At 40.8% G+C, this 17,006-nt stretch overlaps 2 protein-coding genes and 1 pseudogene across 6 annotated transcripts; 2 read left to right on the top strand and 1 right to left on the bottom strand.

The window, feature by feature from the left end:
• Positions 1-979: 979 nt before the first annotated feature.
• LOC148320952 (uncharacterized) lies at positions 980-4,283 on the top strand. 3 transcript variants are annotated; one of them, XM_088278451.1, is made up of 3 exons: positions 980-1,042; positions 1,647-2,494; positions 3,082-4,283. In XM_088278451.1, exons 2-3 carry the CDS (start codon positions 1,664-1,666, stop codon positions 3,412-3,414), a joined length of 1,164 nt encoding a protein of 387 aa, XP_088134577.1. In that variant the 5' UTR covers positions 980-1,042; positions 1,647-1,663; the 3' UTR covers positions 3,415-4,283. The 3 variants fall into 3 exon arrangements, with proteins under 3 accessions (XP_088134577.1, XP_088134575.1, XP_088134576.1); XM_088278449.1 differs by having other exon boundaries at positions 986-1,375; XM_088278450.1 differs by having other exon boundaries at positions 986-2,494.
• LOC148320951 (uncharacterized) lies at positions 4,238-6,527 on the bottom strand (annotated as a pseudogene).
• Positions 6,528-9,120: 2,593 nt separating this feature from the next.
• Positions 9,121-16,689, top strand: LOC148320950 (alpha-1,3-mannosyl-glycoprotein 2-beta-N-acetylglucosaminyltransferase-like). 3 transcript variants are annotated; one of them, XM_088319426.1, is made up of 4 exons: positions 9,121-9,579; positions 10,012-10,251; positions 11,615-12,796; positions 13,771-16,689. In XM_088319426.1, exons 3-4 carry the CDS (start codon positions 11,939-11,941, stop codon positions 14,470-14,472), a joined length of 1,560 nt encoding a protein of 519 aa, XP_088175552.1. In that variant the 5' UTR covers positions 9,121-9,579; positions 10,012-10,251; positions 11,615-11,938; the 3' UTR covers positions 14,473-16,689. The 3 variants fall into 3 exon arrangements, with proteins under 3 accessions (XP_088175552.1, XP_088175551.1, XP_088175550.1); XM_088319425.1 differs by having other exon boundaries at positions 10,012-10,256; XM_088319424.1 differs by lacking the exon at positions 10,012-10,251.
• The last annotated feature ends 317 nt before the right edge of the window (positions 16,690-17,006 follow it).

Here is a 17,006-nt window from a genome sequence, read left to right as displayed (position 1 = left end):
AAAATGTATATGGGGGGGGGGGGAATCGCTGGCGCCAGCCGCAGTTCTTGTACCTCCCAAATCATCCCTCTTCAAGATACTCCAATTATTATTGCATCTTCAAATAGAGCAAGTCATTTTCAACACTTTAGATTAGTCAGTAATTTGAAAAATAACCCCCACGTGTAAAAAAGAAAAGGACATTTCTCAATTGTGACATTGTTGCCATGTTGGAGGTTGATGTATTGTTTTGTTCCTGTGCTTATTGAGTGTGTGAATATGAATCATCTGACAGCCAATGTCAACAAACTGAATTACTCTGGAGTGTTGGGCTGCAACAACACAAGTGGGCGGGACAAAGTCGCATCTCCATCTCCCCGCCCATTTTTTATCAGGGCGAGAAGAATGGTGTCAAAGAGCTCCTCTCTGTGACCGGATGGTTAAAAAGTTAATAAGACACATGGTGATCTGATGATCCAGATTGAAGCGTGTTATTTATGTGGCTTGCAAGGTGTTGAACGCCAAATAGGAGCCTGGCGAGGGTGTCAGAGGTTTGCTGATGCTTGTGGATGCTCTCCCAGATTAATATTTTGGCGTTGTTACGATGATGTTATATCTAGTCTTGAATTAATATTAATATTGCGACATGGTGACACTTGTAAATTAGTAGAGTTAAATGTCGCAAATGTACGGAGCCCCTCTGGTGCCACAGTATGAGAAAAAAATATTTTTTGCTAATCTGTACCCACAGTTTACTAAACTGTACCCACAGTTTACTAATCTGTACCCACAGTTTACTAATCTGTACCCACAGTTTACTAAACTGTACCCACAGTTTAGCTAATCTGTACCCACAGTTTACTAATCTGTACCCACAGTTTACTAAACTGTACCCACAGTTTACTAAACTGTACCCACAGTTTAGCTAATCTGTACCCACAGTTTAGCTAATGAGCTAGCGTTCACGCCCATGCCATGACGTCAAACGTTTGTGGGTGTTGCTTGATAGAGCAGTACCCACAATTCAGCAAATGAGCTCACGGTCCGTCGTATACACGTCGAGGTAAATTCAATTTGTTTTTTTATTGATAGTATTAGAGTGTAGTGTAGTGTTCTGTCGAATCGGCATGGTGTGATTTACTTTCACTTTCGTTCCCTCATATTATATGATGGTAATATTGCTCTAGTTCCTAGTTCATATAGCAGTTTTAGCAGCGAACGGCTACAATTAGCCAGCGCGTTTCTTTTCATTTTTCGTGCGTCATGTTTTGAACATTCGCTGCGTTTTTAAGCAATCGCCCGGCGCAAGCAATCATCCAGTCCTCGCTGGAGAAGGAGACACTCACTCGGTCGCATTACAAGAGGATACAATTACGTCTTTGGGGTTTCAAACACTGTAAGTACCTTTTCTGCGGTTATTTTTGTGTAATGATAATAGTTTGTGGTTACTGCCGTTTTCTCCCGTGTTTTTCCTAGCTAAAAGTATTGCTTTAATAGCTGCCACGCCATGAGGTTTATGTTAATATGATATTACAACTATTGTTTTTAACGTATGTAAACATATTTAAATGTAATTAATATTTTAATTAATAATTTGATCACATATTCTATCTATTCCACGATGTAATCAGAAATCAAAACATAATTCTATTTTGCTCCACCTACAGAATGCACGCATGAGATCATGGACCAACTTCAGCTCATAGAGTTCTATTTTCATTTGGGCCTGAGCTACAAACACATACTATGTGTGCTGGGCTCCAAACACAGGATTGTTCTGAGTTTGAGGTCCCTCAAACGAATTCTTAAGAAGCATGGATTGTTCCGCCGAATCCATTATGACCACCCAGAGACAGTTGTGGAATTCATCAGAGAGGAGCTACAGGGCTCTGGAGCGTTGCATGGCTACCGGTGGATGTACACCAAATGTAAAGACAGAGGACTGCATGTACGAAAGGAAGATGTACGGCTGCTCCTTTCCGCAATGGACCCAGAGGGCACGACATTTAGAAGGAGAAGAAGACTGCACAGGCGAGCATACTTTGCCAAGGGTCCAAATTTTGTATGGCATGTCGACTCATACGACAAATTAAAGCCATTTGGCATTTGCATCAATGGAGCCATCGATGGATTTTCAAGGCGAATTCTGTGGCTGAATGCTTACCACACAAGCAGTAATCCAAAAGTCATCAGTGGCTACTTTCTTGAAACTATTAATGAATTAGGTGGATGTGCGCGCATCGTGAGAACAGACATGGGGACAGAAAACAGTTCCATCCGTGATATGCAGCAATTACTTCGTCGGACCCACACTGATGTGCATGCTGGTGGCAAAAGCTTTGTTGTTGGAAGAAGCACATCAAATCAAAGAATAGAGAGTTGGTGGGGCTTTCTCCGTCGAGAGTGTGTGGAATTCTGGCTGGACCTCTTCCACAGACTTAAAGATGAAGGACATTTTGATGGTGACTTCTTGGACAAGAACCTCATGTTATTTTGCTTTCTTGGTTTAATACAGGCAAGTAGTAACACTTCACAAGCACTTTATTGAATAATTTTTGCCATATCATGGTCAAGTTATAAATGCATTTTTATATTTTCTTCTCATGAATACAACTTCGCTTTTAAAGTTTTCAGAACCTTACAAAAAAAAAAAAATCCAGACATTTTCCGTGACATTGTAGATGATTTATGTCCACCTTGCTTTCACACTGCAGTGCATTCGTTTTGCCTACCTTGGTAAAAAGTTGAGGACCCAATGGTCAGTGGTAACTGCAAACATACCAAACCTTACTGTAACATGCATTTTTTCAGTTATGGTTACCATACTTAGTTTTAATTCTACCTCCTTATAGACACAGACACAGAAGTACGCTACAGATAAATTTGACCTCAGTGAATGGATGGATGATCAGATAATATTTGAACTACTTAATGCCAGTATTTTCCTTCACTTTCTCCATGCCACTTTCATATTTTGGTGACTTCCACGTGAATGCATCTGTGTTTGCACAATGAGCTGAGATTAGTCTTCGAAATAGTTTATATTTTCAGTTAATATGTTTCTTAAAACATTTATGTAAATTGTTTTTGTATCACCTGCAGGATGAGTTGGATGCAGTCAAGGAGGTGTGGAACAGCCATCTGATTCGTCCATCCAAGAATGAGCGTGTCCCTCATGGTCGGCCTGATGTCATGTTCTTGGTCCCGGAGCTGTATGGCACAGAGGACTTTTTGTGCCAAGTGACTGAGGAGGATTTTTTGAGGTGTGAAGGTGACTGCATCCACCGCAATGATGTTGCTTGTGATGCTGATGTGTTCACTCTGTGTACACACATAATGTCACAGAACAACCTCCAAGTCCCAGTGGATGGATATATCGCCACGACCAACTACCTCAACTTGAGAGAGGAGCTAATAACACTCTTAGGTCTTTAATGGATGCAGTCCAGGTGTAAAAGGCTTCAAAGTCCTTTTACAATCCATAACGTATCACACCATTAATCAATGTGCCCTGTCTTACCCCCTAATGGTGTGTGTGCCCCCTCGCCACACCTCAACTGCTGTTTATATGGAGCCCTCACATAACTAAATGACAAATTGTTTTAAGTTTGAAGCATTCTGCTCATTATGGATTTTATCAAGTGTTTTACAACATGTGTAATTTTACTTAGAATTTTTTTTGTACACTTATTGTGACTGTGTGTGCACCCATTCTTGTACATACATGGGAAATGTACAGAGAATTGTTGAAATTCATTTGATATATACTGTACATATATTTTGTAATTTGCTTGATGGTTCTACCCAAATTAACTGTTGCTGATTTATGGTTTTGTAAAATAAATAAATTGCTGCAAACTCCTCCGCATATTGACATGCATTGAGCCAACATGTAAAGATCTTTGATTGGTATTTAAAAAGCCACATTCAAGCTCGCTAAAATACATGTGTGTGATTCAAATAAATTCTAAAAGTAAAATTGATTGTCTTCTACATTTTCAGGTCGCCAAAGTATCTTGAGTTGAAACTGCTATTCAATCCTTAAATGTATTTGTGGAAACTATTTATGTGAAGCGAAGTGGTCAAATTCACACAAATGCACACTGTCAAATCAGACAGCAACAAGGTGACAACTTGATAACTGTAGACTTGAGATTTGGGTACTCAATTCAGCAAATAATGTCTCCTACATACAGTCTGTCTGAGAGCTGAGTGAATGTCACTGTCTTAACTGAGAAAAAAATTCAGATAGGAGCAGTTGCACATTTAATTTTTATAAAATTTGTGTAAAACAAGACATCGTAGTCGACCCCAGCGACACAACTATCTGCTTGCAATACAAGCAGTGGAGCAATTTTATAAAAACCAAAAAAAAAAACACACGTCTTAAAGCTGTTGCATAACAACCATAGGCAACAAAATTGTGTCTTACCACAACAAAATTGCTTCATAATTTTGCAAAGAATCAACTATGCAAACAATGACTCACTCAATAGTCAGTAAATATAAACAACTCGACTTGCAGTCCAAGAGTATGAAATACCGGCATAAAACAGTAAATCTGGCCCCCATGAATCAGACCATGCAACTACATTATAAAATACCATTATGAACAAATTCCAGACAAAACAGCCGCCAAACCCTCTAAGAGTATATGGGAATAGATTTTGCAGAACAGACACTAAATTATGTCCATCACCCACATGTTGGCATCAAGTACATTCCCAAATTCCTCAGACAACTCAGGGTACGACCCATAGTTGTTGGCCACCTCCAGAACACAGCCACATGTATGGGACATTGGTCTTCGTGTAAATAGGTTCTCAGCCTCAAAGAATCGCACATGGATCTTCTCAGCCACTAAAAGATCTGCACCTTTGGAAAACAAAAATAAAATATTAGTTTAGAACCACATACCACCACCAACTCTATACTAGAACACTCGTGTCTATCACCTCAAATGAAGGCTCTCTAATCATTGCCTTCAATAGCTGTGTATTTATTAAACGTTTACATCAGGCCCGCCGAAGTTGAAAAAATTAAATAAATAAACCTTGTTCATGTTTTATTTTCCCCGTAATTCTGATAAGTGTCCCCACTAGGAGACACACCCTAAGACAGATATTTTGTTGCAATGTTTTCATTCATTTTCATTTAAAATTAGAGCATATATTTTCTCCATATACGATATGTATTTTCTTTCTCAGATAAAGTGAGGTTACCAAAACACTCCATCCAAGTGTTGCTGGTCCGGCCCCTCTGTCAAGAGAACCCATTGTGGCCCACAAATCAAAAATTTTGCCCCCCGTGTTTCAAAGTCAGCTGAGGGCACATTTCTTTTGGCATATATACACACACACACATATACATATATATATCCATATATATATACACATGTATATATACATATGTATACATATATATATATATATATATATATCAAATTTGACAAGTGAAAACAAATGACAGAATTAGGATTAATCGTAAAGATGTGAAAGATTACCAGTACAAAATCGAAGAAATTTCTTGAGCCGACGTTCGTTGCAACTCCTGATGAATTTTTTCAGAAATTCAAAACTCTGCATTTCTCTCATGTTGAGGCCCTCATGCTGTAACATGGCGATTACTCTTCTTGGTGTTGGGGTAAGGCTACCATATACTTCCTCCAGGCCTCCCAGTGGTAATTTCAGTTCCTTCAATATACTGGACCAGCACTCAGCAATATAGGCGGGATCTTGAACCAGTTCCTTATGTGCCACCTCAATTAAAGTCTTCTTCACGTTCCCCTTATTGACAATAACTTTAACCTCGTGAGTTTCGAGGAAATCCATCCACTCCTCAGATCCAGCGATAGACAAAAAATCAATCATCGCTTGTTCAGCCACTTGTTTTTCTTCAGAGGGAATTGTGTCTAAAAATGCCGAAAGCAGGTCATTCTCCATCAGGTCAACGCCGAGACAATACAAAATAAAGGGCTTGGCTAATGCTATGGGAAAATATTGCACAATGTTGTATCCAAGGACCATAACTTTGGCAATGTTAACCCATTCGTCTTTCATGTCGTGTCGTGTCATTGGTATCTTCATTGTGCTTCCATGAGTGCATTTACTGAAGAATGTTTCCCAGTATTCACTTAAGGCATCACGTAACACACCACCATTATCTTCTCCCTTTTCCATTGCTCCATTGGGTTGGAACATCTCGATCTCCACCAGCAGCTCATCAGTAGTTACAGTGCCGTTTTGAAAGGCTGCATTTAATTCATGGAAAACATTTCCCCTGTGCAGTTTAAGTTTTCTTGCTTTAAGTGGATGAGATTCTTGCCCTGGGGATGGATTTTCAACCAACAGCTCCATGGGGATGGTGTCGTCGAGGGTGTCATCGACATCATAAGTGGCATAATCAGCAAATGAATGTCTGAAGACTATTTCTTCATCAGCAATAACATTTTCTAACAGTCCACCTACTGCTCCCACCATTTCACTGTCCAATGGAGGCACCTTGGCTGTTTCCTCCAATGCAGTAAAATGCACAGAAGCGGTGTCATGTGGCTCATCAAGCACTTTTGCAGGGGCATCAGTTTTCCTTAAACACCCACATTGGTTAAATGACATGTCATTGCCTGTTGTACATACCTTCTCCTCGATAAAGGTGGCAATGACTTTATCATCTAACTTTCGCTGGTCTTGGAGAAATTTTAGAAAATTCGAGTCCATCTTCTGAAACAGAGGAGTAAAATGGCACTACTGCTGCATTACACATCGTCTCAAGGCAATTAAAGAGACAAGATGCAAAGTAAAACTACAGTATTGTACTTTGAAAATATGATTCTGCACGTTTACAAAAATGTCATGTCATCCTGACAAAATGAATAGATAAGAATGCATGATTGTTTCCATCGTTTCACAGTTTCATTATACAGCCATATTTAGCAACCCAACATAGCCCAGAAGCGAGTTATTAAGCAATTTACGACAAGCACGGCAGTAAACACAACAAATTGTTGTCGTGAAATAAAAGTAACTTTAGACAATGTACTTACAGTGAATGTCAGAGACGTACTTGTCTCCTCTTGTGGTGATTCGTGAGTGTTTGTACACTTCTCCGACGAGGGCTCGACTAAAACCACTGATGCCTGCTGATACGCCAAAAAGACGACAATAAAATCAAACCGTGGCTAGGGTGACGGTTGTCATGATTGGGTGACTTGTGGCGAGCGAAATAATGCGCGAAAAATGTTTAAAACGTGACGCACGAATAGAAAACACGGAGGCTAAATGTAGCCGTTCGCTGCTAATACTGCTCTATCAAGCAACAGTCACGAACTAGAGCGATGTACACCTTACTTACATTTGACGGAATGGCATGGGCGTGAACATAAATCACGGAATTACAAGTCTTTAAGCGATGCAGAACACACTATACTCTCGTACTATCAATATAACATCTAATAGAATTTACCTTGAGAGATATACGACCGCGTGGGTACTGCTCTATCAAGCAACACCCACAAACGTTTGACGTCATGGCATGGGCGTGAACGCTAGCTCATTAGCTAAACTGTGGGTACAGATTAGCTAAACTGTGGGTACAGTTTAGTAAACTGTGGGAACAGATTAGTAAACTGTGGGTACAGATTAGCTAAACTGTGGGTACAGTTTAGTAAACTGTGGGTACAGTTTAGTAAACTGTGGGTACAGTTTACTAAACTGTGGGTACAGTTTAGTAAACTGTGGGTACAGTTTAGTAAACTGTGGGAACAGATTAGTAAACTGTGGGTACAGATTAGCTAAACTGTGGGTACAGTTTAGTAAACTGTGGGTACAGTTTAGTAAACTGTGGGTACAGATTAGTAAACTGTGGGTACAGTTTAGTAAACTGTGGGTACAGATTAGCAAAAAATATTTTTTTCTCATACTGTGGCACCAGAGGGGCTCCGTACAAATGCACTTTATTTGCTGATTACAAAATTGTCGATCGGAGGAGGTTCATGTGCTTGCTGGATTGGCCCTGCGAGCAGCACATTTAACAGACCGGCACACCGGGACAGCGCCAGAACGTGAGATTACCACTCCGGTCCTGTACGTCGGCATGTTGTTGAAAATTCTTTTTGAACATGGGGGAAAAACCTTTGAGATCCAACATCTCATTTGCGAGACAAAAAAAATTACATTAGACAGAAAAATACCCCCCCACCCCCCCAAAAAAAAGCATAATAAATAAATGAATTGAAAATAATAAAATGCATTGCCACTTAAACGGGAAGTTAACCCTCAAATATATTTTGAATAAAATGGTCTATGCACCTTCACTAGTCTAAATACGGCATTCTGGTTCATATTGAATTTGTATAATATGAATTAAGTTTCAAAATCCATCAATTTTTCACCAACTCAGGGGGCGGCCATTTTGTAATTCCTCTCGACTATAAATGACATCCCAGTTGCTCAGAGTTGAGGTAACGACCAGTCACAGCTCACCTGTTTTCTGAATTGTTGCAGGTGTCCAACTCAAGGCTCAGGGGCCAGATCTGGCCCGGGACCTCATTTTATGTGACCCGCGAAGGGCAAATCACATGCCTCAACTTCCTATTTCGAGCACATTTTCTTTACTTTTAACAACATTGATAAATTAGATATTGTCATTTATTTGTTACCAATCCTCCCCCTATAAAATAAATGTAAAATTTGTTGAACAATTACTTACTGGCTTCCGATTTCAAAACTGACTTTCCATCCATTTGTTGTGTATATGTGATAATGTAAGGTGATCATACATTTGTGTGGGTTCACGCGTCATCAGTTATATCATCTGAGGGAAACCATGACTACTATGTGGAACATCCACAAAAATGAGTTTGACACCCCTGTTTAGGGTTCAATTTGAACTATTTCCTGTCATTAAATGAAACCGTCTGTTTTATTTCTTCTTGTGTTCCCATATATTTATGTGGGAAATTAGATGTTTATGAAGGGCATCAAGTTGGGTCGTTGTCGCTGCAAATAAATTACTCTGTTCTGCCAACTTTTAGCAAATTTATGGACATTGAAAATATGATTAAAAAAATAGGACCCACAGACAGAAAAGATTCGATCTAGAGTTGACTTTTTTGGGTTGGCTGTTGGAGACTTCGGCTTGACTCGGCTCGAACCGTTACACACGAAGTCAGTAATCCGGAAGTGTAGTGAAGTGAAAATGCGTTGCCGTCATCATACCCAAGTGCTGGAGGTAGCCCGTGGCACAAGCAGCTGGAGCAAGCGAAACTAAAAAACCACGACCCCTCACTGTAAAGTAACATTGCGGATGCACGGCAGGCCACTCATGCTCACACTCCGTATTGGAAAACTCGAATATTTCCGTTAATATTTAGCAGTCGTCGGTCGGTCTGCGGGGCCAGGGGTGGATACACGGAGACAAGAGACCGTGTCGGAGAGCCGCTGAGTACCAGCATCGAGATGAGCTGCGAACGTGATAGCGAAGCGGAAACGAGGGTGGCTAACGTTAGCTAGCTACCAACGAGCCAGACTGGACTTGGTGTGGACTCGAGCACCCCTCCAAGTATGAGAGGCACACCGTTTTGTTGGGAGCGCCGTGTCCGAGGTGAGTGACCCCCCGGCGGCTGAATTCAAAGTATCCTCGGGCTGAGCGGCTCGTGACTCGCAACGCCGATTGGTGTTAGCTAGCAGTCTAGAGGCAAGTCAACGTAACGTATTAGTTTGTTGTTTGTGCTTTGACTTTCAAGTCGTTACTCGATAATGAGGAGAGAGATGTCTGACACTCCTGACAGCGTTTAAAGAGCCCCTTGTTGCTGATTTGACTTTCGCTAGCTTAGCATGCCGAATGCAACCGTAACTATTGGGATCACAATCATGTCCGGGTGGCCTAATGATCGTATTGTAGCGTGATCTGTGTAATAATTCAATTTCTGTTAGTTGATGTGTGATAACATGACAAGAGGCGGTGCCGGGTGGTTATTAATTGGCTGTGCCTCGGTGGAAGTCATGTGAAGCATTTCTCTCTGGTGCCTCACAGCTGCTTTGTCGAGGAAAGGTTGCTGTCTGCGTCTTCTTGGCAGCTCCACGTCTCGGGTGGAAATCCAAAGGGAGTGTTGAAGGAGAATATAGTTCCAGCTGGTACAGTTCGTAAAGGAGCAACAGTTCCCTCCCACTGCCCATCCTCCCTCTTGTTCACAATCATCCGCCTCACGTCTGCAAATCTGAACTTTCAACAGTTTTGCAAGGGTTGGACATGTTATCCGTGAGCTGCTCCCAGGTCAGGTACAGATAAAGTTTAGACATTTTGTTCTTCGTCTGACATTTATTAGCCCTGCAGCTTAATACGTATTTATGTGTGCTGCTTGTGGAGGCCGTTCAGTTCGGACTGCAGGTTTTATTACATGTTGCGATTTTGTTGGCTCAAAAATGGGCTTCTTATCAAAAGCCCAAGCCTACCTAAACTCATTAAAAATAACAAACGTGGCATTTTCACTAGACTTTCATCAAAACTACCAACGTCTTGCGGAAATGCAGAAACACTGAGGAGTTTTATTATTCTTTCGCCATTAGAACATTTCTCAGGGAGTGATGTGTAATTTTTCAGTGTCAAAATGCTAAGTTTGTTTGATTATGGCTGCTTCAACCTGAGTGCAATGTACCAAGAATTGTGAAAGTCCCGATGGGCTCAGGGGTTGTTTTTTTGTGTGTGTGTGTGTGTTTGCAAACCATCGTATCATGAGACAACAGATGTGTTTGTATCGTTGTTGCATGGTGTTCTAATTTATGACTTACTGAAATATGTTTACCCCTCACTAGAATTTTGTGACAGTATCGTAGTGAATGCTTTAGAGATTGTTAATCAATGTAAGTACAAAGTGAACAACTTCCATTGAAGTAGATTAACTGTCTTACAATTGAATTCGTGGTTCATTTACCTTTATTAAGACCAAAACGTTTCTTTATAACATAGCTGCTATTTATTGTGATAAAGATTAATTTAATACTCATTTGTTCAAAAAATAGATGTGAGGAACAGGTCCCTAAAAATAACTGCTTACTAAATTGCAGAGCTGGGCACTTGACCCTTTTTATGATGGTCAGTCACCCGCCCTTCCGGCCTCGACCCACCGGCCTTATTCATATAAACTGTCAGCCCCCGATCGCGTCTTTTGGCTGCCTCGCGACCACATCACACGCACCGAGGCTGGACTAAAATCCACCTCTACCCTAACTTAATCGAGCCCTTTTTTTTCCACTTGGACTTTGTGTAACACAAAACAAAAATAATTCCATGAGCGCATGCACAGAGCATAAACTGATGCCTCATTAGAAGGAGGTATCCTGATTTAGTAGCTGTAAATTCTGTTCATTCCCAAATCCTTTTCAGGTAAGAGACATTCACTATAAAAAAAAAAAATGTCAACCACCAAGTGTTCATGTGTTTCAAATTTCATCAACATGCTTCCACAGCTGTTTCACTTTCTTGTCAACCAGAATTTTTTTTCGGTTTGAAACACGTTCACAATTTGCAATAGATTTTCATTTCTGTATTTTCAACGTGTAGCTGTGTTGCTCAAACTCCAGCCACCAAAGAAAGTTTGCGTCTTCCAATGACCATTTTTTTTCTGGTCTGTTTTCAGGATGATGGCCGAAGGATAATGTCCAAGGAGTCGCCTTCCCTCAACCCAAAGTGACCCATTTTTTTTCCCTTATTTTTCTTCATCATTTAATGGAATTGATGTCTACCATAGTAAAGTTGCGTGAATTTGATTGTCCTGTTCACCTCTGGGCACCCTTGTCAAAAGAAGACAGGGTTGGGCTTTAATTTGGTATGATGTGATCAGACCTCAATTCCCGTCGAACAGGCTCTCCACTTGGATCCGTCGGAGTTCTCTCTGGCTTCAATAAGTGTTTCCCGAGCTTTATCCTTTTCCACAACCTACCCCTTTTAGTGTTCTTAGGCCATGGTTCGAAGGAAAGGTTCCCTTATACTATGCGGTGCTTTTCTGTTTGTTGCGTGGAATGCTTTGCTTTTACTTTACCTTTGGGGACGCCCACCAATTGGCCGCCTCGGGGAGAGTGGCGGCGCAGAACCAGGAGGAAATGAGGAGTGGGGTCTGATCAGAGGCAAGGGAAGCCGGATCAACCTGGCAGAGGAAGTGATCCAGCTGGCAGAGGAAGTTGAAATTCAGCTTGAGACCCAGAAAAAGCTGCTAAAGCAGATCGAAAGTCACAGGGCAGCATGGTCCAAGCGGAAAGATGTTGGGAAATCAGAACTGGCCGTGACCAAACACATTAAATCAGAAGTGGTTCACCCGCCCCAAAACCCTCTGCATCCTTTGAAAGACAATGTGGATACCAAGGTTCAAACTCTAAAATACAATCAGAAGTCTTTCGTTTCAGTAGCCCCAGACGCTGAGCGTCAATCCAATACAATGAAGACGGACAACACCGACAAAGATAAATTGTCAACTTCAGTTGCAAGTCCAGAAGTCGTCATTCCCATCCTGGTGATTGCTTGTGACAGAGTTACAGTAAAACGGAGTCTTGACAGACTGATTCAATACCGTCCTTCTCAAGAACTCTATCCTATTATTGTCAGCCAGGACTGCGGTCACACTGAAACAGCCGGTGTCATTGGCTCATATGGCAGTCAAGTGACACATATTAGCCAGCCAGACCTCTCAGACATCAGAGTGCGACCAGAACACAGGAAGTTCCAGGGCTACTACAAAATTGCCAGACATTATCGCTGGGCACTGAACCAAGTGTTCAACACTTTCTCGCAGTCCACTGTGGTCATTGTGGAGGATGACCTTGAGGTGAGTTCATGGACGCTTCTGCCTTATTCTAATAGCAGTCCTATACCTACCCCATACGGTACGGTGTGGTTTAGCATTCTCATGTGCGTGTCATTTCAAGCAGACTATTGCTTGTATTGTATCCAATGATCTGATTCTGTTCCAAAAAGTCGCTGAACTGAGCATGTAAGTGCCTCTCTCGTGGCATGTGAAATCTGTCTAGATCAGGGGTGGGCAAACTCTTTGATTGGCGGGCCAAAAGGGGTTCTAAAATTTGACAGACGGGCCGGACCAGGATGCATAGAGTGTTTTGGTAACCTCACCCTCATCAGAGAAAAAAATACAATTCAATTTTAAATTAAAATGAACAAAATCATTACAACAATATACATGTCTTAAAAAAACACAGTATATAGAAAATAAAACATTAACAAGGTTTATTCATTTAATGTTTTTCCAAGTTCAGCGGGCCGGATTAAAACGTTTAACGGGCCGCATGTGGCCCCCAGGCCGTAGTTTGCCCACGCCTGGTCTAGATGATTGTTAAATGGTTCCACTGTAGCGCCATTTCTGTGTGGTTATTGAGTCCTGACTCAAAATGTTAAAAGTCAAATTTATTTTTGTAAAGTTATGTTTTTAATTGCCTCTCAGTGTTGCGCAAGCTGTCTCAATGATGAATGAGACGATGAATGGCAGATCGGAATCCATCACGTCACATGACAATTCAGTACGAGTGTGACCTCGAACGGTTTTCATTGGTCCATTACGATGCGTTCAGAAATTTCATTGGTCAGATATGACAACACTATCGCTAAATGTATTGTTTGGGAGCTTGTTAGTAAAAATCCATTGATTACCATGCTAAGTTTAAAAACGCAGAGTTCAAAGCGTGGGGAAAAAAGTAGTAACCCAAAGTCCGGAAATTACAGTCATTCGCGATGTTATTTTTAGCTGTTCAGTTGTCACACTGAAACAACCCTTTTGTTCTTTTTCAGGTGGCACCAGACTTCTTTGAGTATTTCCGTGCCATGTACCCAATCCTGCGGTCTGACCCAACCTTGTGGTGTGTGTCTGCCTGGAATGATAACGGCAGAGACGCCTTGGTCGATCCATCCAAAGTTGGTCTTCTTCACCGGACAGACTTCTTCCCTGGTCTGGGCTGGATGCTGCTTAAGGAAATGTGGGACGAGCTGGAACCCAAATGGCCTTCTGCATTCTGGGACGATTGGATGCGGCTGCCAGAGCAGCGCAAGGACCGCTCATGCATTCGCCCTGAAATTTCCCGGACTATCACCTTTGGCCGAAAAGGCGTCAGTTTAGGTCAATTCTTTGACCAGTATCTTCGCTATATTAGACTTAACACTGAATTTGTGCCTTTTACCAAACAAGACTTCTCTCATTTGATTAAAGAAAAGTATGATGAGAAGTTTATCAAAGAAGTTTACAATGCCCCACTGGTGAAGATCGAGGAGCTGCAACAGGGGGGAAGTCTAAAAGGACCGGGTCCGTACAGAGTCAAGTACTCTAGCAGGGATAGTTTTAAAGTCCTTGCCCGGAATCTGGGGGTGATGGATGATTTGAAATCTGGAGTCCCGCGGACAGGCTATAGGGGTGTCGTCAGTTTCCTGCACCGTGGTCGAAGAGTGTTTTTGGCTCCACCAGAAGGTTGGACACAATATGATGTCAGCTGGAGTTGAGACAGATGCAATTTGTTCAAAAGAGGGCAAAAAAGTGTTGGTGAGAAGAGTTATACTCCGAGGTGCACCTCTTGAGAGCCGACTGTATCCTTATGGTTCTAGCCGGAATTCCAACCGCACACCAGTGGGACTGTGAGCTTGCCAGTTCGCCAGGAAGCTTCTCAAATGAGGCGCTCACTCAGGATCAGATAGCATTGAGGCCACCTTGAGTCTACAGAGTCAAGTCTCATGAAAGCAAAATTCCACTCGAGAACACAGCTTAATTAAACAGCTTTTGGCAAAGTGCCTTTCTTTTTTTTTGACCCATTAGGTTGGGTGTATTATTTTATTTCATTCTATGTTGATTATAAATAACCTGACAAATCCACATGTTCACAGCAGCTGTAAATAATCTTTGGCAAGAGAGGACGATGTGGATTTAAGTCAGCCAGGAAGTTTCATATTCCCATGTCAGTGGAAGCCAAAAATCGGAAGACTTCGAAACTCAATGCGCCCATATGAAAATAATCGTTAAAGTAAATAATGCAATGATTATGTGTTTAAATCTGTGAAATCATCCGACAGATATGGCGATACTTGGCCTTTATGGATAACGGTGATGAAAAGATCTTTTCCTTACAGCCAAATATCAGAGCTGAGCTGCTGCGTCCTGCAACACGGTGTATTGAAATTCAAAACGCATCAAAAAGTAATAAACCGAAGCTGAAGTGAATAATAATTTCATGAGCTGCTTGAGCTAAAAAGGAGGTTCCTGGATCAGCGCTACCTTTTTATTACGTTCTCCCGTTCACTTTTTACCATTTGAACGATTGCAAGAACCAAAATACGGCATGTTTCCACCAAATGGTACAGTTCAGTTTGACACATTCTATTGCTGTAAATGTGTTAAGTATTTTCAAACAAGCGGTCACAAACAACTTATTGTGAATTATTTATTTTAATACTCGGCCTCTTTTTTCCTAGGCTCTTCAAAACATCTTTATATGTCGATTCTTATTCAAATATACATTTACGTTTCAGGTTACTTTTCAGGCTGCCAAATATGGTAGACGTTTTGAATTTGCAAGAGAATTCACCTAAAAATAAATTCAGTCCTGTCAGCTATTTTAGGTCAATTGGAACAGAAAAAAAGGAACTGAGCTGTACTTTTGTGGAAACCCAGCCTCGGAAAAGTAAACCAGTACTTGAAGATGAAAGCAGTCGTGTAAATGCAGAATGAGTATCTTATCTACGAGAATCATATGGCAGTCAAGGATGCAGGCGGGGTGGAGTTAATTTTTTTTTTTTTGTTTTTGTTGTGGCTTGAAATTCGAGCACTGTTGTCCTGAAGGCACTTCCTGAAGCAAAACCTCAAGCTAAATCTACCAGTTTGTTTCTTCTGCTTCAAACTGACTCGTTCCTGTGTATTCATTTCATATCACAGAAATGTTCCGTTGTGCCCTTAAAATGAAACAAAATGACATGTTCCAACATAGCGGTGCACATGCTCTTTACAGTGCCTCATCAATTAATGTGATTTGATAAGTAGTGTAGTGGAGAAACGTCTGAAGTCTGCCACCGATTGCATTTCATGAAACAGAGCCGCTCTCAATTCGGTATGTTTGGTTGATTATTCAGTTTGGTGTATTTAAAATACTATTAAATGGACTGACAATCTTTATTTTTATTTTTGCATTTAGTTTGAAAAGTTGTCCACTGTTTTTTTTTTTTTTTTTTTTCATTGTCGCAGTAGCATTTTATATTAATTTCCCTTTAGCTTGATTGTTACTTATCTGCGTGTCAACGAATCTTCATTGAACCACTTGCGCCAGTGGACTAAATTTCTTCTGTCTAAAAATATTGCCACAATGGAGGATGATTTTATAAGTTGTAACTTAACTGTCTTGAACTTGAAGTTTAAAACTTTTGCCAAGCAGAGTGACATTTCCACTTGATGCCCTGTTATAGGGCTGGTTGTCATTTTCATCCAAACCATGGTTTGGTCAGCTTAGGTTTGTTGAAAAACCGAAATGATTGTCTGCTTTTTTTCTTTTGTTTCTGCTTAATAAAAAGAAAGAAAAGAAAAGGCTGGCAAATGTCAAGAAATCATCACTGTACTATGTTACGCTTTGGAGGGTGTCCATGACATATACCGACATGTCAGTTTGGTGATACGAAACACTGCCTGTGTTTAGAACTTTAATACATTCTGAATAAAATCAACTATTTTGATATTTGTGCAAATGTTCAAAGCATTTTTACTTTTAATTTCACTTTTATGCGTGCGTGTGTGGAAATATTAAAAGAATTCAGTGGAGGCTTTTTACTCATCGTGTGAATGGTAAGAGTCACACATTTATATGTGTGCTGTTGTGAGGTTAAAAATAAATATATATTTCCACTATATTATCTTTAGGCCTATAAAAAGTTCTTGTATGACTGATGAATCACATAGTTCCGACACTCCTGCATATGTGCAGCTCTTCTTGGTCATTCGTGCTTTTTATGTAGTCTTGGACTGGTGACCTCTGCAAAATATTTGCCGCTTGAAATTA

Source organism: Idiotropiscis lumnitzeri, chromosome 16 (genome assembly GCF_059441095.1).
Source record: "Idiotropiscis lumnitzeri isolate Australia: NSW breed Sydney's pygmy pipehorse chromosome 16, RoL_Ilum_1.0, whole genome shotgun sequence".
NCBI lineage: Eukaryota > Metazoa > Chordata > Actinopteri > Syngnathiformes > Syngnathidae > Idiotropiscis > Idiotropiscis lumnitzeri.
Note: the sequence above shows the minus strand (reverse complement) of the source record. Positions and strands in the feature narration are given on the sequence as shown.

Bases quoted from the DNA above. Each gene is read 5' to 3' on its own strand.
- LOC148320952 (XM_088278451.1), top strand. From the start codon at position 1,664: ATGGACCAACTTCAGCTCATAGAGTTCTATTTTCATTTGGGCCTGAGC. The intron at 2,495-3,081 runs GCAAGTAGTAAC...TATCACCTGCAG, and splicing joins GCTTTCTTGGTTTAATACAG to GATGAGTTGGATGCAGTCAA.
- LOC148320950 (XM_088319424.1), top strand. From the start codon at position 11,939: ATGGTTCGAAGGAAAGGTTCCCTTATACTATGCGGTGCTTTTCTGTTT. The intron at 12,797-13,770 runs GTGAGTTCATGG...GTTCTTTTTCAG, and splicing joins TTGTGGAGGATGACCTTGAG to GTGGCACCAGACTTCTTTGA.